The sequence below is a fragment of the Lithobates pipiens genome, unplaced genomic scaffold (genome assembly GCF_037356315.1).
Source record: "Lithobates pipiens isolate NorthernLeopardFrog02 unplaced genomic scaffold, aLitPip1_a1.2 Scaffold_19, whole genome shotgun sequence".
NCBI classification, from domain to species: Eukaryota; Metazoa; Chordata; class Amphibia; order Anura; family Ranidae; genus Lithobates; species Lithobates pipiens.
In genome coordinates, this window is record NW_027507764.1 from 393,046,229 (window position 1) to 393,066,357 (window position 20,129).

At 39.6% G+C, this 20,129-nt stretch overlaps 1 protein-coding gene across 1 annotated transcript in view; it reads right to left on the bottom strand.

Moving 5' to 3' along the window:
• Positions 1-3,184: 3,184 nt before the first annotated feature.
• DOK6 (docking protein 6) overlaps positions 3,185-20,129 on the bottom strand; it is an 812,960-nt gene continuing 796,015 nt past the window's right edge. The window contains exon 9 of the mRNA XM_077492381.1: positions 3,185-7,023. Coding sequence (XP_077348507.1) covers positions 6,745-7,023 — 279 coding nt within the window. The 3' untranslated portion in view covers positions 3,185-6,744. The remainder of the gene's footprint in view (positions 7,024-20,129) is intronic.

Sequence of the window (20,129 nt, forward strand, 5' to 3'; positions counted from 1 at the left end):
AGAAAATCTGTGCAATTATTCATTAAATACATTTTCAGTGCACCAATCAATAAATAATAATAATTAAAAAAAATCCTATTCATACAAATACCCTCAATATCCTTATCTAATTAATAAAATAACAATAAATATGTGTGCAAACACCAAATGATCAATAATAAAGTGTCCCAAAATATCCCAAAAAGTGCGGAAGGTCTGTACGAGTGTTCACTCCACCATAAAATGTGTAGTATAATCTTTTTTTTCTTATCAAAAAAAGTCCATACCATGTCCCCTTCACCATAAGATTTTGGGTACTCATCCACAAATCTTAAAGCAAAAAGGATGACTTATAAATGAAAAGCTAGCTGATCAGTGACTCTTCATCAACTCCACACCAAGGTAATGCACCTTTCAGCACATCAGGGGTTAAACAATGTCTCAGATCTCTCCATCCTCCTGCAAGAAAGATGCACCACAAAGCATAAAATCTTTTTGCCATTTAAAAAAAAAAAAGCAGAATCATTATGAATGACAGTGTGTATATTTCAGGGCACCACTGGCTCTAGCCGCAAAGATGGCTGGAGCAGACAGGCTGGTGTGGGATGATGTAATTCGGCAAGGCTCTGCCCAAGTCATATGGACATTGAGGGTATTTGTATAAATTGGATTATGTATTTATTTATTTGCTGATTGCTGCACTGAAAATGTATTTGATGAATAATTGTACAGTTTTTATATTAACTTGTTTATTAATGGCCACATAGGGGCTATATTTATTTGTTTTATCTTCAATAATTAATTGCATCGTTTTTTTTTCTTTTACATTTAAATAGTGGAGACACTTTAATGAATTTTCAGGTATAAGTAGGTAAATTATTCAGTCCTGCACATATTTTTGGGTAGAATTTTATAATTATTTATAGAGCAGTCACATTCTTTTGCTTATGAATGTCAGTTTTCTCTGATATGCATGAGTATATTTAGTCATTCAATATCTATCCATTTTAGAACCTGAAGAGTATTATATTTCATAAAACTATTATGTGTCTTATATATACAGGTATTATGTGATCTTTTTTAAATTTTTTTATCTCAGAGCATCTAAGACTACTGGAATTGTTTTAGGTCAAAAGAACATTCAGTTGAAACAAGACATCTTCCCATCCTTCAGCAAATTGCGTGCCACAAGGAACCTCCACAATCTACAGTGCCTTGTGAAAGTATTCGGCCCCCTTGAACTTTTCAACCTTTTGCCACATTTCAGGCTTTAAACATAAAGATATAAAATTTGTATTTTTTGTGAAGAATCACCAACAAGTGGGACACAATTGTGAAGTGGAACGAAATCTATTGGATTTTTGAAACTTTTTTAACTAATAAAAAAATGAAAAGTGGGGAGTGCAAAATTATTCGGCCCCCTTGCGTTAATACTTTGTAGAGCCACCTTTTGTTGCGATTACAGCTGCAAGTCGCTTGGGGTATGTCTCTATCAGTTTTGTACATCGAGAGACTGAAATTCTTGCCCATTCTTCCTTGCAAAACAGCTCGAGCTCAGTGAGGTTGGATGGAGAGCGTTTGTGAACAGCAGTTTTCAGCTCTTTCCATAGGTTCTCGATTGGATTCAGGTCTGGACTTTGACTTGGCCATTCTAACACCTGGATACGTTTATTTGTGAACCATTCCTTTGTAGATTTTGCTGTATGTTTGGGATCATTGTCTTGTTGGAAGATACATCTCCGTCCCAGTTTCAGGTCTTTTGCAGACTCCAACAGGTTTTCATCCAGAATGGTCCTGTATTTGGCTGCATCCATCTTCCCCTCAATTTTAACCATCTTCCCTGTCCCTGCTGAAGAAAAGCAGGCCCAAACCATGATGCTGCCACCACCATGTTTGACAGTGGGGATGGTGTGTTGAGGGTGATGAGCTGTGTTGCTTTTACGCCAAACATATCGTTTTGCATTGTGGGCAAAAAGTTCGATTTTGGTTTCATCTGACCAGAGCACCTTCTTCCACATGTTTGGTGTGTCTCCCAGGTGGCTTGTGGCAAACTTTAGACGAGACTTTTTATGGATATCTTTGAGAAATGGCTTTCTTCTTGCCACTCTTCCATAAAGGCCAGATTTATGCAGTGTACGACTGATTGTTGTCCTATGGACACCTCCCACCTCAGCTGTAGTTCTCTGCAGTTCATCCAGAGTGATCATGGGCCTCTTGGCTGCATCTCTGATCAGTCTTCTCCTTGTCTGAGCTGAAAGTTTAGAGGGACGGCCAGGTCTTGGTAGATTTCCAGTGGTCTGATACTCCTTCCATTTCAAAATGATCGCTTGCACAGTGCTCCTTGGGATGTTTAAAGCTTGGGAAATCATTTGGTATCCAAATCCGGCTTTAAACTTCTCCACAACAGTATTACGGACCTGCCTGGTGTGTTTCTTGGTCTTCATGATGCTCTCTGCGCTTTCAACAGAACCTTGAGACTATCACAGAGCAGGTGCCTTTATACAGAGACTTGATTACACACAGGTGGATTCTATTTATCACCATCAGTCATTTAGGACAACATTGGATCATTCAGAGATCCTCACTGAACTTCTGGAGAGAGTTTGCTGCACTGAAAGTAAAGGGGCCGAATAATTTAGCACGCACCACTTTTCAGTTTTTTATTTGCTAAAAAAGTTTAAAATATCCAATGATTTCGTTCCACTTCACAATTGTGTCCCACTTGTTGGTGATTCTTCACAAAAAATACAAATTTTATATCTTTATGTTTGAAGCCTGAAATGTGGCAAAAGGTTGAAAAGTTCAAGGGGGCCGAATACTTTCGCAAGGCACTGTACTTCCCAGGTCAGATTAAGAGTATATGTGGCACGTAATGGGTAAAAGTTTTGTCATTTCTATCTATACAATTAAACAGAAAACAAAAACAGGGAAAAATACATTTATAAATACAAGAAAAATAAAAATCTATTTGTATAATAATGACTGTATAAAGGTGATTAAATATACTACACCTCTTCATGTCAAATATTTTAGCTGGCTGCTCTGCTTGCCTTTTTCGTGCTTTGCATGGCTAGCCTAATTTGGAATGTAATGTTTATTCTATATGTATAACTCTTACAAAACAGTTAAATTAGCATCCCAAACCAAAGGTGCTGCATAGACCATAAATACAGTATATTGGAAGGAAGGAAAAAAGACACAGGTGATTCATAAACCAGTTTAAAATGTATTTTCATACTTCATTCCATATGTAATAAGCATACTGTATATCCGAGATTTAAAATCAAATGCAAAATAGTTGGATTTCACTTTGCAAACAAAATAAATTATTTTATTGAAATTCTTTTATTAACACATGCGGATCATAAATGTTGAGCTGCTTAGCCCAGTCATAATACTATACTTAATGGGATTTTACACTTTCTTCAAGACTTCCTCGGTGAAGTAACTTAGGTCCATGTGATTTAAGTTCTTTTTTGCAGGTTTACTACTTTTTTCAGATAGATAACAATCTTAGAGGACCATTGTATTTAAACTTATAAAATAAAATACCAGTTTTAACCCAAGACAGTGCAAGTCTTAAACCAAGATCCTCTTTTGGTTTAAAGTGAAAACCCTCACTACAATATTGTGCTGTCTGTAATAGAATGCTATGTCTTAACATAACAATGGCTTAATACAGATCATTACATTTGTTTTGCTGAAGTGTAAAACAAACCTATATATCTTCAAACAATAGCTGTACTGTTTTGTTTAATGACTCTGGGAATGAGACCAGATCAGTTTTAAGGACATGTAAGAAAAATTGTGCAAAACACATTTAGCTTCCTAGAAGTCCTAAGGGAATTTGGAGTCACATGTTTTTATTTTATCTGTGAAGGTTTTTATTTATCCAGGTCATGGTTAACCTAGTAGTAGCTAGTCACAAATAACTGAACTTGTTCTGTAATGTTATAGGTATTTCGTCTATGCCTTAAGCCTACTACACACTGCTATTTTTTTTCATTCAACCCAGTGAGCTGAACAAAAAAAAAAACTGACAGCTCAGGTTGGAGTCACTGTACTAATAATCTGATGTTAGTACAGCAATCTCCCCTGCTGTTCTATTGTGTTCTGACAAGAGGACGGCTCCCCACCAGGAACTATGGTCAGCACTCTTAGCAATTGATCAGGAGAGGGTTGGCAAACCTTTTTGGGTCATGCCCCTTCAACAGAAGCCAATTGAACAGCTGGTTTCTGTGGGACCGGTTGCAGTACACACGGGCCGAATGTCAAATGGTTTCTGTTGAGCCGGCCGATGCCGCCCAACAATCGGCCCATGTGTGCAGGGCTTAACTCAGGTGATTTGACAATTGTTCACATATTCAGTCTAGTAATTCAATTGATTGACAACAGTGTAATTAGATTATGTAAATTAAAGTTTTTTTTTTTTTCCCAAACTCACCTCCCATTGTACAATACACATCTGCTTTGACACATAATGATACAACATGGTGATTGAATTAAGGTGACTGAGTTAGCCATGTGTGCTGGCATATATTCCTAACATACAACCGAATAATAAGAAAAAACAAAGCGTGTAATTGAAGAAGAGCTGCCAGCACTCAAAGTCAGAATACAAACTTCAAAACTATTTTAGCGCTGCACTGCTGTTTATGATATGTTCCTTATGCTCATTTGAAATTGGGATGAGTGGTGAAAGTTCTTGAACATTACAGAACAAGCCCCATTTGAATGTGAGTAATACTATCATGTTTTTATTAGATTTTTTTTTTTTTTTGTAACTTATTAATAGTTTACTTTATTTTGGCTATAAATGACAAATTAGAAAATTGTACACACAAATCTTGTTCACCTACATTTTTTGTACATGTCAAGGTTAACGGTTACAGATTTTTTTTTTCTATTTAAAACTTGAGCAGAGAGGTTTTTAACAATATCCTGCATTTGTTGACTGCACTTATATCAAAGGGAGAGCTTCAAACACAAATTCAAGTGGGAACATTGGTAGCAGCACTGGAATATATAGGAGAACAGAGAGCATTAATGGACCTAAATCTAAACATCGGGGGTGCAAATATATGTATAATTTTATACACAAAAAGCGTCATACACTTCTTCTAAAATGAAATCAACAGTTTTAGATGGATAAATCATTTATGCATAAATACAAACATAAATTGAGCTGAAACATACAAAACATATCTATTTGTCTTTAATGCCACAATAAAATAACCTCCATTTGTCCCGTAGAAAAAGAAAATATGCAAATTCAGATGTAACATTGGACAGAATCATTAATACCATGTACACACGGTCGGACTTTCTGGCAAAAAAAGTCAGAAGGAAACTTTTCATTGGATATTCCGATCATGTGTGGGCCTCATCTGACTTTTTTTTTTGAAAATTCTGACAGACCTAGAAATAGAACATGTTTTAAATGTTTCCAACAGAATCAATTCCTATCAGGAAACCGCTCGTCTGTATGCTGTTCCGATGGACCAAAAACGAGGCATGCTCTGAAGCAAGAACAAGATGGCAGCTATTGGCTACTGGCTATTGAACTTCCTTTTTCTAGTCCCAGTCCAACTTTGGTGTGATCGTGTGTAGGCAAGACAGTTTCAGCGAAACTCCGTCGGAAAAACTGTGAGAGTTTATTCCGATGGAAAAAACAGTCGTGTGTACGGGGCATTAGAGTGGCATAACTTCTCAGGATTGTTTCCTTTATTATATATAGCTTTTTTTCTCTCTCTGGATACTGAAGACTGAAAATGCCACTGTATGAGGTTACTCTACTAAAGGCAAGCAAGCTGTGCAAGGCAATTTTTACTTTCCAAAGATTTTCCCCCTGGATTAGTGAATAAGGCAAAGCTCTGCTGACCTGCATCATCCAATCACATGCAAACAAAAACAAATATTTTTTTAAATTCATGGAAGTAATTGGGAATTGCTTGGAAAGTAAATTTCAATTACATTCACTATGCTAAGAAAAAGTCCCTTGCAAATTTAGCAGCCTATTTGCCTTTAATACAACCATCCCAATATATGCAGCATCCACACATTGGTCAAGTCAGAAAGACAAAAGAGCTAATCCCTTGTGATAAGTGATAAGACTAAAGATGGACAGATGTCTCAGCGATTTAAAAGTCTTCTCTTTCTTAATGAGGTAGCTGACTGTCCATGGCTGGCATCAGTATTAGACTTGAACATTATTTTTATCTGCCTGCAGTATTTGAGACATGTCCCAGATTAATAACACATTAATGTTTTGTCCATGATTACAGGAAAGCCTGACTATATATTTACATAAAACTATAGAGGCACTAGTGCTAGGACTGCATAATGTTCATAATGTGCTAAATGCTTGTGGAACAGGATTTATATTTTGTTTTTGTATGCAGCTTTAGTAAATCACCATTTGGACAGTTGATTAAACTGCTAAATTGAACAACAATTTACATATTTATGGTGTCTTGGGTTTTGATGTGTTGATATTTAATTTAAGACAACTCTTTGCTCAGTCACAAACACATCAAAATAACACCATATTTAATAAAAAAAAAAATCTATACTCAGTTCTGAAAATGGTCAAATCAAGTTGTATGATTTGTTTTAAAGATCTACAACACAGTCAGTCATAGATCACATTTTAATGAATGTAGCATCTGTTTAAGAATGGTTGCGGAAGCAATTAAACCGAATCTCCAACAACATACAGAAGACTAAAAAATAAATACATAAAATAGAAATATGATCTCCAAATTCCTAATTGTCTATTTGGTAACCTCGGTCTCTGCTTTCATTGTAATTCATCTTCCTTGAATGCACAGGATGCAGATGACTTGCTGATCCAGCTTTCAGGTTCCAGTTAACACTGTCTCTATAGTCAATTGCCTTCTGAATGTCACTAGAGGATGCACGAGCAGTAGATGGATTCATAGCCGCTAAACACCGACAAGGGCTGCTGGTACTTCTTGCACGACTCAGAGGAGTAGCTGGAAAATGTCTGTGCACGAGACATCTTTGTTGTACTGAAACTGTGACCTGTATGGAAAAAAATCATACAAATAAATAATATGTTACAAGAACACAGCATTACCATGTAATACACTATGCTGGACCAGCTACAGTTTGTTTTGGCTTAGGGTCTGTCTGTAGGACTGTGACACTTACTATCTGCCATGACCTTCTTCCCAAAAGTTTAGAATGTCACTTCTCTCATTAATTTAGAGGTGTTGTATGGGATTACATGTACTTGCTCGTATGGCTTCTGACTTGGAAACAGTTTCAATACAATTTTTTTTTAATCTATGTGCATATGATTTGGGCTTCATTGAGGCTTTATTAGACTCATTCTAGGAAGCAATTTATAATTAGCAACAGATATTCACTTAAAGTTGAATTACGACTGCTAGGCGTATCCTTTAAAATATATGAGATGAAATGTTACTGTACAATTTTATAATTAGGCCAGCACAATTCCTAATGCTCAAACTCAGAATTTCTATCGATGTTATATCCAAGAATATAATAGTTCATAAACAAAAACCTTTTCTATGTGACCTGTTAGGTCTTATAATTATCTAGTGGCTCAAAAGTACAGCCATTCGTATTGTTTATTAAACAATTTTAAAAACGTAGTACAGTATAAAAGGAAGATATACAGGCTACCCAAATTGGTATATAGACAAAGTATACATATAGTCAGGTATCATAGGTGTGCTTAACAGCATCAGCTATCCTTTCCCAGCCATTGTTATACCACATACATATTTCAAAAGGAAAAAATTACAAAGTGAGCAGTGTTAGATTTTTTTTTTACATGTTTTGCAGATTGACTGTAATCTGCTTCCTCAGAATGTTTGTGAAAAAGGAATATCCAAAGATGACAAAAAAAAGAATGGATTGAATATGATAAAGCCTAAATAATTTCATTTCTATCCATTATATAGGTACTAACAAATAACCTCATTATTGCCGGTGCCACTATAATGTAGCTTAGACGGTCGCTTTCTCCGGGATAGGGGGGAAGTAAAATATGAATTTTAACTGTGCTGTAGACATGTGTGTTTAACACACTCCCAGCTGGAAATGTGTTTACTTTTGTACAGCCAACTGTTGGCTTTCAATGTGGCAGGGACACAAATAGCTGTGAAGCTGCCAATCACTTTCACAACCACAATGATGTGCGGCTCCATGTGAAACCCCCCTGCCATGTTTACCAGGCTCCGCTGTCCCACCTGCATGCTCATTGTAGTCTTGGCAGGAGGTAGGAGTTCAATGGACATTCATCCATTGAGCCTCTTTCCTGTGCACAGACCAGGAAGTGACGTGTATGACATCACTTCTTGGTCCTGAGCTGTCAGTCACCGGGATCAGTGCCAGTGAATCCGCTGATGGAACATGTTCTGTGTTCTATCAGCTGCAGTGGATTATGGGGTACACATTCAGGGTCTAATAGATCTACCTGTCACCTATATGCTATCACATAGGGGACTATTGGTCATTAATCCAGCTTGTTAGAATCCTTGCAGTAGCTTCTTTCTCTTGATGATTTCTAGCTGGAATCACAAAAAGCTTATCGGAAGACCTGAAAGGAGCAGATGCAGATTGATACTTTCTGAACTAAGTTCTGAAAAAGTGCAGCTGACGTAATTTTCCTGACTGATGATCTGGGAAGTTGGGCAAACCCAAAATGTCTGTTGAATGAGAAGATGCCGCCCCTTTTGGCATCAAAAGATCAACAGGCTGCAACTCTACTCAGTCTGGGAAGAAAACAATATGTCCTTTCGAAGCCCCAAGAGCCTGAAGCTCAGATTCTCTTCTGCCTTAGGTTACTACAAAAAAACGAATTTGTAGATAATGTCCCAAACCAAACACTGCTCAGTTAAAGCCAATGAATGAACTGACAAGAAGTCCAGCAATACTAATAGATCCCATTGGGGAAACATTCTTTTACTTGGTGGCCGAATCTTCAAGCTTTATCATTTGCATGACCAGCGGATTTCCATGACCAGCGGTCCATTTGATCCTTGCTATCAGTGAAATGGCCGACACTCATGTCTTCAACAAGCTTAGGCTAAGGCCAATGTCCATCACTGGCCTATAGAAAGTCCAAAACAGCTGTCAATGGAGGCACAGTGTCATTCAGGCCTCCCGACCAGAAAATCGCAAACTTGTCATAACTTTTGGCATAGACATTGTTAGGGGATTTTCTAGCCTTCCTTGAAGCAGAGACTACTCTGAAGGAGCAACCTAGGTTCCCCAGCCTCCCCCTTTAACTGTCAAGCTTGCAGTTCCTACCTGCATATGTTTGGATGTGCAAAGTTGTCCTGCACTAGGAGGTGTGGGAATATTGGGAGGATAACTGGCTGCTGAACACTGAGGTGGATTGCCAGGAGAAACCAGGGCCTCTATGGCCATTGTGGGAAGATGGCCATGCCCACTATATACTTCCTCAATGGTCTCAAGAGTAATCCCACAATAAGAGATGTTGGGGAAAATACATAGGCTAGGCTGCAATCCCAGGGTGTGGTCAGCACATCTGTCCCTTCTACTCGAGGATGTGGAAACTAGGACAGGTACGTTTGAAGTTGGTTATTGCTGCAGTAAGCAAAGAGGTCTATCTGGAGTAGACCACACATGTGGACTAGTTGAGAGAAGACTTGGTGGTGTAAACCTCACCCGCTGTGGTCTGAGAAACTGCATGAAAGTCGTTCTGCTTGTGTGTTCAATCTCCATTGGAAGTAAACTGCCCTAAGGTCTTGTAGGTGACCTTCTGCCCCAGACATTATCCTTCATTAACATACGGCTGCAAGTTCATCCTTGGCATTGAATATAGGCAATTGCTGTCCTGTTGTCCCATTGTAGAGAGATTGGTTTGTCCCTGATCTAGTGATGTAGCAAAAGAGCACCAAACTGCTGCCCGAGCTTCCTGTAAATTCGAGTCCATCCCCCAGGCTTAGAACCTCCACTTGTCCTGAACCAATGGTTCCTCACAGCACACCCCTCAGCCTGTCTCGCTGGCGTCCGTCATAACAGTGATTCAGATTAATGGCCCTAAGGAGCGAGACGTCCTCAATATCTCTCTCTCCAGCCGCCACTGCAGACTCCTCCTCATACTGAGTGCCATGGTTAATAACTGTGCTAAATGCTATTTCCTCCATGCACAGAAACCCCCCCACTCAACACCCCATGTCTACAGGTACAATCATTGCTTCCCTCATTCAACCCTGCAAGTATTAACGAGGTTGCTAAACTTTTTTCTATTGCCCACCCAATGAACTGTCCTCTGAATCCTGCTCCCTTGCAAATGCTACGCTCACCCTCTGACTCAATTCTACACTCTCTAACTCACATTTTGAATCTCTCTCTCTCTTCTGGCATCTTACCCAACTCTCTAAAACATGCGCTAATCACACTTATCCTTAAAAAACCCTCACTGGACCCTGCCAATCCTAACAACCTACCCTCGATCACCTTACTCTCCTTCTCCTCCTCCAAACTCCTTGAAAGACTACACCAGACTGAGCGACTATTTCACTATGAACAAACCTCTTCATCCCCTTCCGTCTGGAATTTTCCCTCAACTCTCCACGAAAACTGCTCTCCTTAAATTCACCAATGACTAAAACCAACAGACACTATTCTGTACTACTTCTCCTGGACCTCTCTGCTGCCTTTGATATAAAAAAACTCTTCGTGACTGTACTCTTTGTTGGTGCTCATCCTATGTATCCCACTGCTCCCTCATTGTCACTTACAACTCCACTTTCTCCTCTCCTCTACCTTTCTCCATTGGGGTCCCCCCAAAGTTCTGTTCTTGGATTCTCCTTTTCTTAATCTACACCTCCTCCCTGGGTCAGTTGATTGCCTCCCATGGCTTTCAATAGCATCTCTAGATGGATGACACCCAAATCTACCCCTCCACCCCCCAACTCACTCCATCTGTCTCCTTACGCATCACTCTCCCATCCTCTGGAATGCTCTACCCCAATATGTCCCACTATCCCCTACTTTGTCTACTTTCAGACGATCCCTGAAAAGTCATCTCTTCAGAGAACCCTATCTGGCCCCCACCTAACAACTGTACATTTATTTTCTCCATCAGCACATCCCCCACAGTTTTTACCTCTTGTATCTCTTGATCCTCTCTTAGATTGTAAGCTTTAATGAGCAGGACCCTTTGATTCCTACAGTGTTAAAGTGTATTTTATTTGTACTGTCTACCCTCAAGTTGTAAAGTGATGTGTAAACTCTTGGTGCTATATAAATCCTGTATAATAATAATAAGAAACCCAGTTAAAACTGGCACAGGGGCCAGTGTGCCCAAGGGTTTACCAGAGTGCATGATGAGATTGTACCTCTAAGACTGGGGCAATGGGGGACTATCAGGTGAGCAGAAGTTGCTACCCTTCAAATCCTCTTTTTGTCCGTCACCCCTTTTGCTGGTGGGAGTGAAACCAAGGTGTTACCGGTGTCAAAGGGCACCTCAGGTACAATGAGTTGACTCTTCCTGAAACTGATGATCCAGTCATATCTGTGCAGTGTACGAATAAGGATCTTTCAGTACACCAACAACTGCTTTTAACCCTTTCCAGAAGAAGGATGTTGTCCAGGTAGTGGTGAACCCAGGGACCCTACAGACTAAAACAACAATGAGAACTTTTGAACATTCGCAGAGATATGCATAGGCCAAAAGGAAGGCTGTTGCACAACCGTAAATCTCCGCTATCTCTAGAAGAAAGGATTGGACTATGGAGGCAGGTATCCTGCAAATCCAGTTAAAACATCCAGCCACCTGGCTGCGCTGTATGAATAATTGAGTGAATGGACTCCATTTTGAACTTCTTTAAGAGGATAACATAGTTCAGCCTTTCCAGACTTAGAACTGGACACCAACCCCCGTCCTTTTACAAACCCTAAACAGGGTCGACAGAAACCTGTATATTTTTTTCTGAGAATGGAATCAGAAACACAGCTCTGGTATGTATTGCAGCAATACACCTGCTCTTTGTGGTGCATCTGGTATCTTGTGGGAGAGTGTAGGAGTATTGAGGAAATTTCAGAAGTAGCCATGGGTGACTGTTGCTTTCACCCAAAAATCCATGCAATTTGCTATCCAGACCTCTGTGTATTGCGCCAGCCTGACTCCTATTGCAGGAGTCTGGGGATGCATACTGTCAAAAGGGCTTAGTGGGTTCTTGTGGAATGTTCAAGGTTCTTTGCTTATGGGTCTTGAGAAAGGCTGCCTAAGCTCCTGTACACCATTTACCTGAGTCCCCGGCCTGAGGGATCTAAGCCATCTGGACCTGGATAAGTAGAACCTTTCCGAGAACGTTTTATATTTATTTATCTATTTTTTCTCTTTTACTTTCTGTCCTTTGGGAGAAAATCAGTCTTGCCCGCTGTTACTATTTGATATGGCGGTCTCCAGTTTACTACAGAAATTTTTTTTCCCGTCAAAAGGTATCTTGCACTAATTTTGCTTTGAAGAAGCATACGTGGCTTTAACCATAGGGCCTTCTTGGCCAAGACTGTGTATAGCATCATCCTTGTGGAGCACCTTATTCCCAGAATGAAGCTGACTCCTCTATAGGGTGCATAACCTCCCTTGCCATGGGGGCTACTGCCACATCCACCATAGGTGGAGAATCAAGTGATGCTCCATCTGATTGAAATGGATATAACTTGTGCAGACGATTTGAAGGAGAGCCCTTTTATGGTCTTTGCCATTTCTGTTTTTAGGGGATCCTCCTCCTCCCATGCAATGGCCTGCTTATTTGCCTGAATATATGGCTATTCCACTAAAAAGCTGAAACCAAGTTGCTCTGGGACTTCCTCTGACACTACTATCGTCCATCATCTCCAGGCTGCTCATTCACCAGAGAAGCCACACCAAGTGGTTGAGCGCTACCTGGAGAGCTGCCACTCTTCCTGCAGGGCTCCCTCACTGGCACAGTTGGAGGGTTGCCCTTCTAGGATAAATGTAATGAGTTCGGAAATTGAGCTCCTTCTTTAAAAAGGATGATACTCAGGCATTTGCATGTGCCTTGTTAGGTGCAAATTCTTCCATGCAGCTCTTACAAACCAACTTATTGGGCATAGGAACTGTGACACAGGCCTGACAGGACTTTTCACTGGGGCATTGGTGTTGATCTGGAAAAGAAGAGGTATGACGTGTGTGTATATATATATATATATATATATATATATATATATATATATATATATATATATATATATATATATACACACAGTATCTCCCGATGTGAGTATACCCCCATATTTTTGTAAATATTTTATTCTATATTTTCATGTGACAAAACTGAAGAAATTACACTTTGCTACAATGTAAAGTAGTGAGTGTACAGTTTGTATAACAATGCCAATTTGCTGTCCCCTCAAAATAACTCAACACACAGCCATTAATGTCTAAACCACTGGCAAAAAAAGTGAGTGCACTCTTAAGTGAAAATGGCCAAACTGGGCACAATTAGCCATTTTCCCTCCCCGGTGTCATGTGACTCGATAGTGTTAAAAGGTCTCAGGTGGGAATTGGGAGCATTGTGTTAGATTTGGTGTTATCGATCTCACTCTCTCATACTAGTCACTGGAAGTTCAAAGTGGCACCTCATGGCAAAGAACTCTCTGAGGATCTGAAAAAAATAATTGTTGCTCTACATAAAGAGGGCATAGGCTATAAGAAGATTGCCAGCTCCCTGAAACTGAGCTGCAGCATGGTGACCAAGACCATACAGTTCCAGGACAGGTTCCACTCAGAACAGACCTCACCATGGTGGACCAAAGAAGTTGAGTGCATGTACCATCATATCCAGAGTTTGTCTTTGGGAAATAGACATATGAGTTCTGCCATCATTGCTGCAGAGGTTGAAGGGGTGGGGGGGTCAGCCTGTCAGTGCTCAGACCATGTGCTCCACACTGCATCACATTGGTCTGCATGGCTGTCATCCAAGAAGGAAGCCTCTTCTAAAGACGATGCATAAGACCGCAAACCGTTTGCTGAAGACAAGCAGACTAAGGACATGGATTGCTGGAACCGTGTCCTGTGGCCTGATGAGACCAAGATAAACGTATTTGGTTCAGATGGTGTCAAGTGTGTGTGGTGGCAACCAGGTGAGGCGTACAAAGACAAGTGTTGTGGTAGGAGTGTCATGGTCTGGGGCTGCATGAGTGCTACTGGCACTGGGAAGCTACAGTTCATTGAGGGAACCATAAATGCCAACATGTACTGTGACTGTATACTGAAGCAGAGCATGATCCCCTCCCTTCGGAAACTGGGCCACAGGGCAGTATTCCAACATGATAACAACCCCAAACACACCTCCAAGATGACCACTGCCTTGTGCACTGCCAGTGGCAACCTGTGAACTCCATGTCCAAGCAGATTAAGACAGTGCTGGAAAATAATGGTAGCCACACAAAATATTGACACTTTGGGCCCAATTTGGACATTTTCATTTAGGGGAGTACTCACTTTTGTTGCATAGTGGTTTAGAGATTAATAACTGTATGTTGAGTTATTTTGAGGAGACAGAAAATGTACACTGTTATACAAAATGTACAGTCACTACTTTACATTGTAGCAAAGTTTAATATTTTTAGTGCTGTCACATAAAAAGATATATTAAAATATTGTGAGATGCTGTATAGCAGGGGGCGCCAGAGGGAAGACTGTGCAGAGACCAGAAAAGAAATGCAGGCTGGAGCTACGCAGGCTGGAGCTATGGTCAAGAGTCCTATCATACAGGACAAAAGACAAACCGAGGGTCAAAAGAATGGCCACTCAACAAAGAAGGTATATAAGAACCAACAGCGGTATAATGAAAAATACAAAAAAGCTTTATTGATAATAAACAAATTCACACTGAATAAAGTAGTGGTTCGTCAGTACTAGACCAGCAACCTTCCAGGTCAACAATAAAAAGTGGGACAATGTTGTCACAAGTTAAAATGTACACAGCTGAGCTCTGGACGTACACACAGTCACCAAATTACATACACACAGCAGGGACAGGGAAACCAGTAGCTCCGTGCTGTAAAGGTTCAACACAAAAGGGATAAATCATAACACATACCAGCGAGCTCGGAGCCGTCACAACCATCCATGGTGATATGCTATACGCTATTCACCATCTCCGTGACGTTAGGGGCACAGGGTATACTATATAGAGTATGTACAAATAACTTGTACATTTTTTAAATGAAAAAGAGACAGGAAAAAGTCAGTAGTTTAATACATCTCTAAAGAGCAAATAGACACGAGAACAGATTATTCTGTTACATTTATAGTGGAAAATCTGGAATGGATTCTTAACATGAATGGACAAACACAAGTTAAGTATCTAAAAAAATCAATACAAAAAAGTTGTCAAATGTAACATGAATAGGTGATGCTTGTTAGCTGTAAATGTACAGCACGTTCTGTTTTTTCCCCCAGTATATCTTTCCTCTCTTACTTCAATGTGCATGAATGAGGATTCAGTAAAAGGCTTGGAGCACACAGGTCTGCATTTTTTGCAAGCGTACATTTAGGACTATTCAGAAAATGAGGCTATTGGCAAGTAAAGAGATTTTTCTAGTAGGTCAGGTGAACAAGGATGAAAATCAGAAGCAGCAGGTGGAAAATGTCCTCTGAGGCAGTTTAAATGCAAATGTCTCATCTTACTAGAGTGTACCTTATAGCACTTTTTAGTTATGCCCCTGGCAATCATTTCAAGTCCACCACTGTACAACATGAAAGAGGTTGGTACAGTTCTCCAGGAATTGGCAGCCTCTATTTTTACTTAACAGATTGCTTACTTGCTCTGGAAGTTATTTCCTTCTATCTCTCATCTGCTGTAGTAGCATCATTGGGAAATGCAAATAGAACTCTCCAGGTCATCAATGGGATTTTTGTGCCAACATAGTGGCATGCTGAGTACATCCAAACAATTCTTTTATAATATACACAAGATTAATTTCTACAGTGTTTCTTTTAATCTCTTTCACAATTAACATTCTAATCTTGTTAAATGGCCCTTACAGCACATTTTTATTTAATGAGTATAATCCAAAGCATTTAAAGGCTTTCCAAGAAGTGTTCACCTCACTGGAACATTTTGTAGGTAAAGAAAAAGCTAAAAAAAAAAAGTTTTTTACATTTTTTTCCCTCATTTTTTTTCTTATTAATTTTATATTATACCTTACCTTTTCTACATTAGGCAGTGTGTATATTCTTTTTTTTTTTTTTTAAATATATAAACCGCACTCGAGTGAAAACAAAACACAAAAAATAATCTAAAACAAAGGCCACAGCTCTAAGTGGGATACACACACTCAAATACACTAGAAAAATTTCAAAAGCTGCGCCAAAAACCCATATATATATACTGCCTGCACAAACAATAAAAAAATAATATAATAAATAAATGTAAATGGATTATTATAGATCACATTACATACAAAATGAATGAGTGAAATAACATAGTTCATCGACTTAAGAGGAAGAAGCAAACAAAGTTCATAAAAAAGTCCTCTGTCGCAATTCTTTCCAGGACACCACGGTGAATTCACTCAAAAAACAGCAAACAAGTGCCCGTCACCGAGAAGTGAGCACGATTACCAGATGGAAGCTTAATCAAAGCCTTGTATGTAAATCATCTGTGTCCTTCTCCTTTTAGCTTGCGCTCATAGGTCAGCTAACCCCAATGAATGGCAGCGTTCACATAAACATATCTCACGTTCAGCGGTCCCAAATAATGCTATCAGTGGCTGAATCAGGGGCTGGTATGTGGCGTGGTCCCAGGTGCTGCACACACACTTCATGAGAGCCTCTCAATCAATATGCGCTTGTTGCGAGTTTTCTTTTTACCAAAAATATGTAGAAGACTACATATCGGCCTAAATTGAGGAAAAAAAAAGTTTTTTCATATATTTTTTGGGGATATTTATTATAGCAAAAAGTACAAAAAAATCTTGCTTTTTTTTCAAAATTGTCCCTTTTTTTGTTTATGGCACAAAAAATAAAAACCGCAGAGGCGATCAAATACCACCAAAAGAAAGCTATATTTGTGGGGAAAAAAAGGACATCAATTTTGTTTGGTTACAATGTTGCATGATTGCGCAATTGTCAGTGAAACCGAGTCAGTGCTGAATCGCAAAAAAGTGCTCTGGTCAGGAAGGGGGCAAATCCTTCCGGGGCTGAAGTGGTTAAAGACACACACTTTACATAGTTTGTTTGGGCCAAGCTGGCCAACACAAACTATGCCCCTCACTAACCTGAGAAGCCACTGCAGCTACATACAGCATACCGCACCATGCGTGAGCTTCCACAGATTGGCAGAGGTTGTGACATCACCAGCCTACCTCTCTGACTCAGCCAATCAGAGGAAGCTTTGTATTCATTGCTGAGCGCCGCTGTGGTAGACTTTCTTTTCTATGTTCTGGGTATAAGACAGAAAGTCTCAGTTTGCACCCACAACACAGTGCAGTATGCTGTATGTAGCTGCAGCTACATACAGTTTATACCATACATGCAGTGGCCTTACTGGTTAGTGAGGTACAGTTCATTTGGGTCAGCTTGAAATATGTGGAAAAATTGAGTTCTTCTGACAGCCGCTGCAGATCACAACTGCATTTTGAACGCACCATGTTCTGATGTGAACGGGCCCTAAACAATGATTTTTGCATTGTCTGTGATGATGCTGGCGCTTAAACACTCATTAACACATATAGAGTGACAGAAAAAGGTACACATAGTAAGAGCAGGCTGACAGACAGACAGACACACTAATATACAGATAGACAGACAGACAGAGAGACAGAAATACCCATGTATACACTCAAACACACACTTGTTAAAAAAAAAAACATAAGTCTACAAAAGAAAATTTAGAGGCCCATTCATAACGGAAAGCAGATATTGCTCTCCACTGGACACCACAGTGGAACTTTTCCTCATTGACATAATAAGCATTTGCTTGCTTCAGAGAGCTGAAAAGAAAGCAGAAATCTAATGCCGCGTACACAGGTTCGGACATTCCAACAAAATCCTGGATTTTTTTCCGACGGATGTTGGCTCAAACTTGTCTTGCATACACAAGGTTGCACAAATGTTGTCGGAAATTGCAAACATCAAGAACGCAGTGACATACAGCACATATGATGAGCCGAGAGAAATGAAGTTCAATAGCCAGTGCTGCTCTTCTGCTTGATTCGGAGCATGCGTGAAATTTTGTGCATCGGAATTGTCTACACATGCTCGGAAATTTCCGACAATGGATTTTGTTGTCTGAAAATTGAGATGCAGCTCTCAAATTTTTGTTGTCGGAAATTCCGACAACAAATGACCGATGGAGCCTACACACGCTTGGAATTTCCGACAACAAATGTTTGATGGGAGCTTGTTGTTGGAAATTCCCTGCGTGTGCACACTGCATCTGTAATGCACACAGCTGAACTTTATAAATGTTCCTTTTTTAACCACTTCCCGACCGGCGCACGGCGATGTACGTTGGCAGAATGGCACGGGCAGGCAAATGGGTGTACCTGTACGTCCCTTTAAATTTGCCGCCCTGTCATCGCGAGCACGCCGCCGGTTGGGACCCCGTGAGTCTGTTTGCGGGTCCTGCGGACTCAATCGCTGTGGGCATCCCCGCGATCGTCTCGCGGGGCGACTGAACTAGGAGATGCCGTTGTAAACAGCATCTCCCAGTTCTGCCTAGCAACAAGTCCCGCTGATCTCTGCTCCAATCACATGATCAGTGTTCACTAAAAGAAAGCCCAGCCCCCCACAGTTAGTTACACGCCCCTAGGAACACTTAACCCCTACACTAACACCCACTGGTTAACCCCTTCACTGCCAGTGTCATTTACACAGGAATCACTGTATTTGTATAGCAGTGATTGCTGTATAAATTACAATGGTCCCAAAAATGTGTCAAAAATGTCAGATGTGTCCGCCATAATGTCGCAGTCACAATAAAAATCGCTGGTCGCCGCCATTACTAGTAAAAAAAAAAAATGTATAAAAATGCCATAAAACTATCCCCTGTTTTGTAAACGCTATAACTTTTGCGCAAACCAATCAATAATCGCTTATTGCGATTTTTTTTAACCAAAAATATGTAGAAGAATATGTATCGGTCTAAACATAAAAAAAAAATGTATATATTTTTTGGGGATATTTATTATAACAAAAAGTAAAACATAATGCATTTTCAAAATTGTCGCTCTATTTTTGTTTATAGCGCAAAAAATTAAAACCGCAGGGGTGATCAAATACCACCAAAAGAAAGCTCTATTTGTGGTAAAAAAAGGACGTCAATTTTGTTTGGGAGCCACATCGCACGACCGCACAATTGTCAGTTAAAGTGACGCAAAAAGTGGTCTGGTCTTAAGCCAGCAAAATGGTTCGGGGGCTTACGTGGTTAAAGCAGCAAAATGGCATCAGTAGGGCCATATTGCTGCTTTATAAATGTGCCCTTTACTTTCCGGTTGCTATGGGAGGAATCCAGAAGGAAAACCATGTAAATGAAATAATGTTTTATGATTCACAGCATAACTATGAAATGGGTAATATAAAATGAGAAATACATAGCTATACTATTATAAATCAAATATTATATTTTTGTTAAGATAGCCATTATCCCCACATATACCAACTTTCCACTTCCTTTATGTAATTATCATTATATATATTATACAAATGCCATTTATAAAAGAGGATCGATTTTATCTTGACTGGAGGTTGCAATTGTGGTGGATACAGAATAATAATGAAGCTTACATTTAGTTGTCCAAAGAATGCCATCAACATAAAATATAGGGGAACAAATGGAAAATGCAAACTTAATAATCTTAAGAGTAACCAACATCTTAACAACATATATCAACTAGAAAGAGAAAATAAAGACACTGTGAAATTCAAGGAAACATAAATAGGCATTTAACACCAGAATTTAAGTTTTAATAGACCACATCTAGCAATCTGGAAGTTCTGCCATTTCCCAAAAGAGCTATTCCATGAGAACAATTGTAGGCACATGAACATCTTGGGGACACTCAGGCTCAACAAGTTTAATTAAAGCAGAAGACACTACTACATTCTATACGTGAGCCTTTTAAATACCAATATGGCAGCATAAATT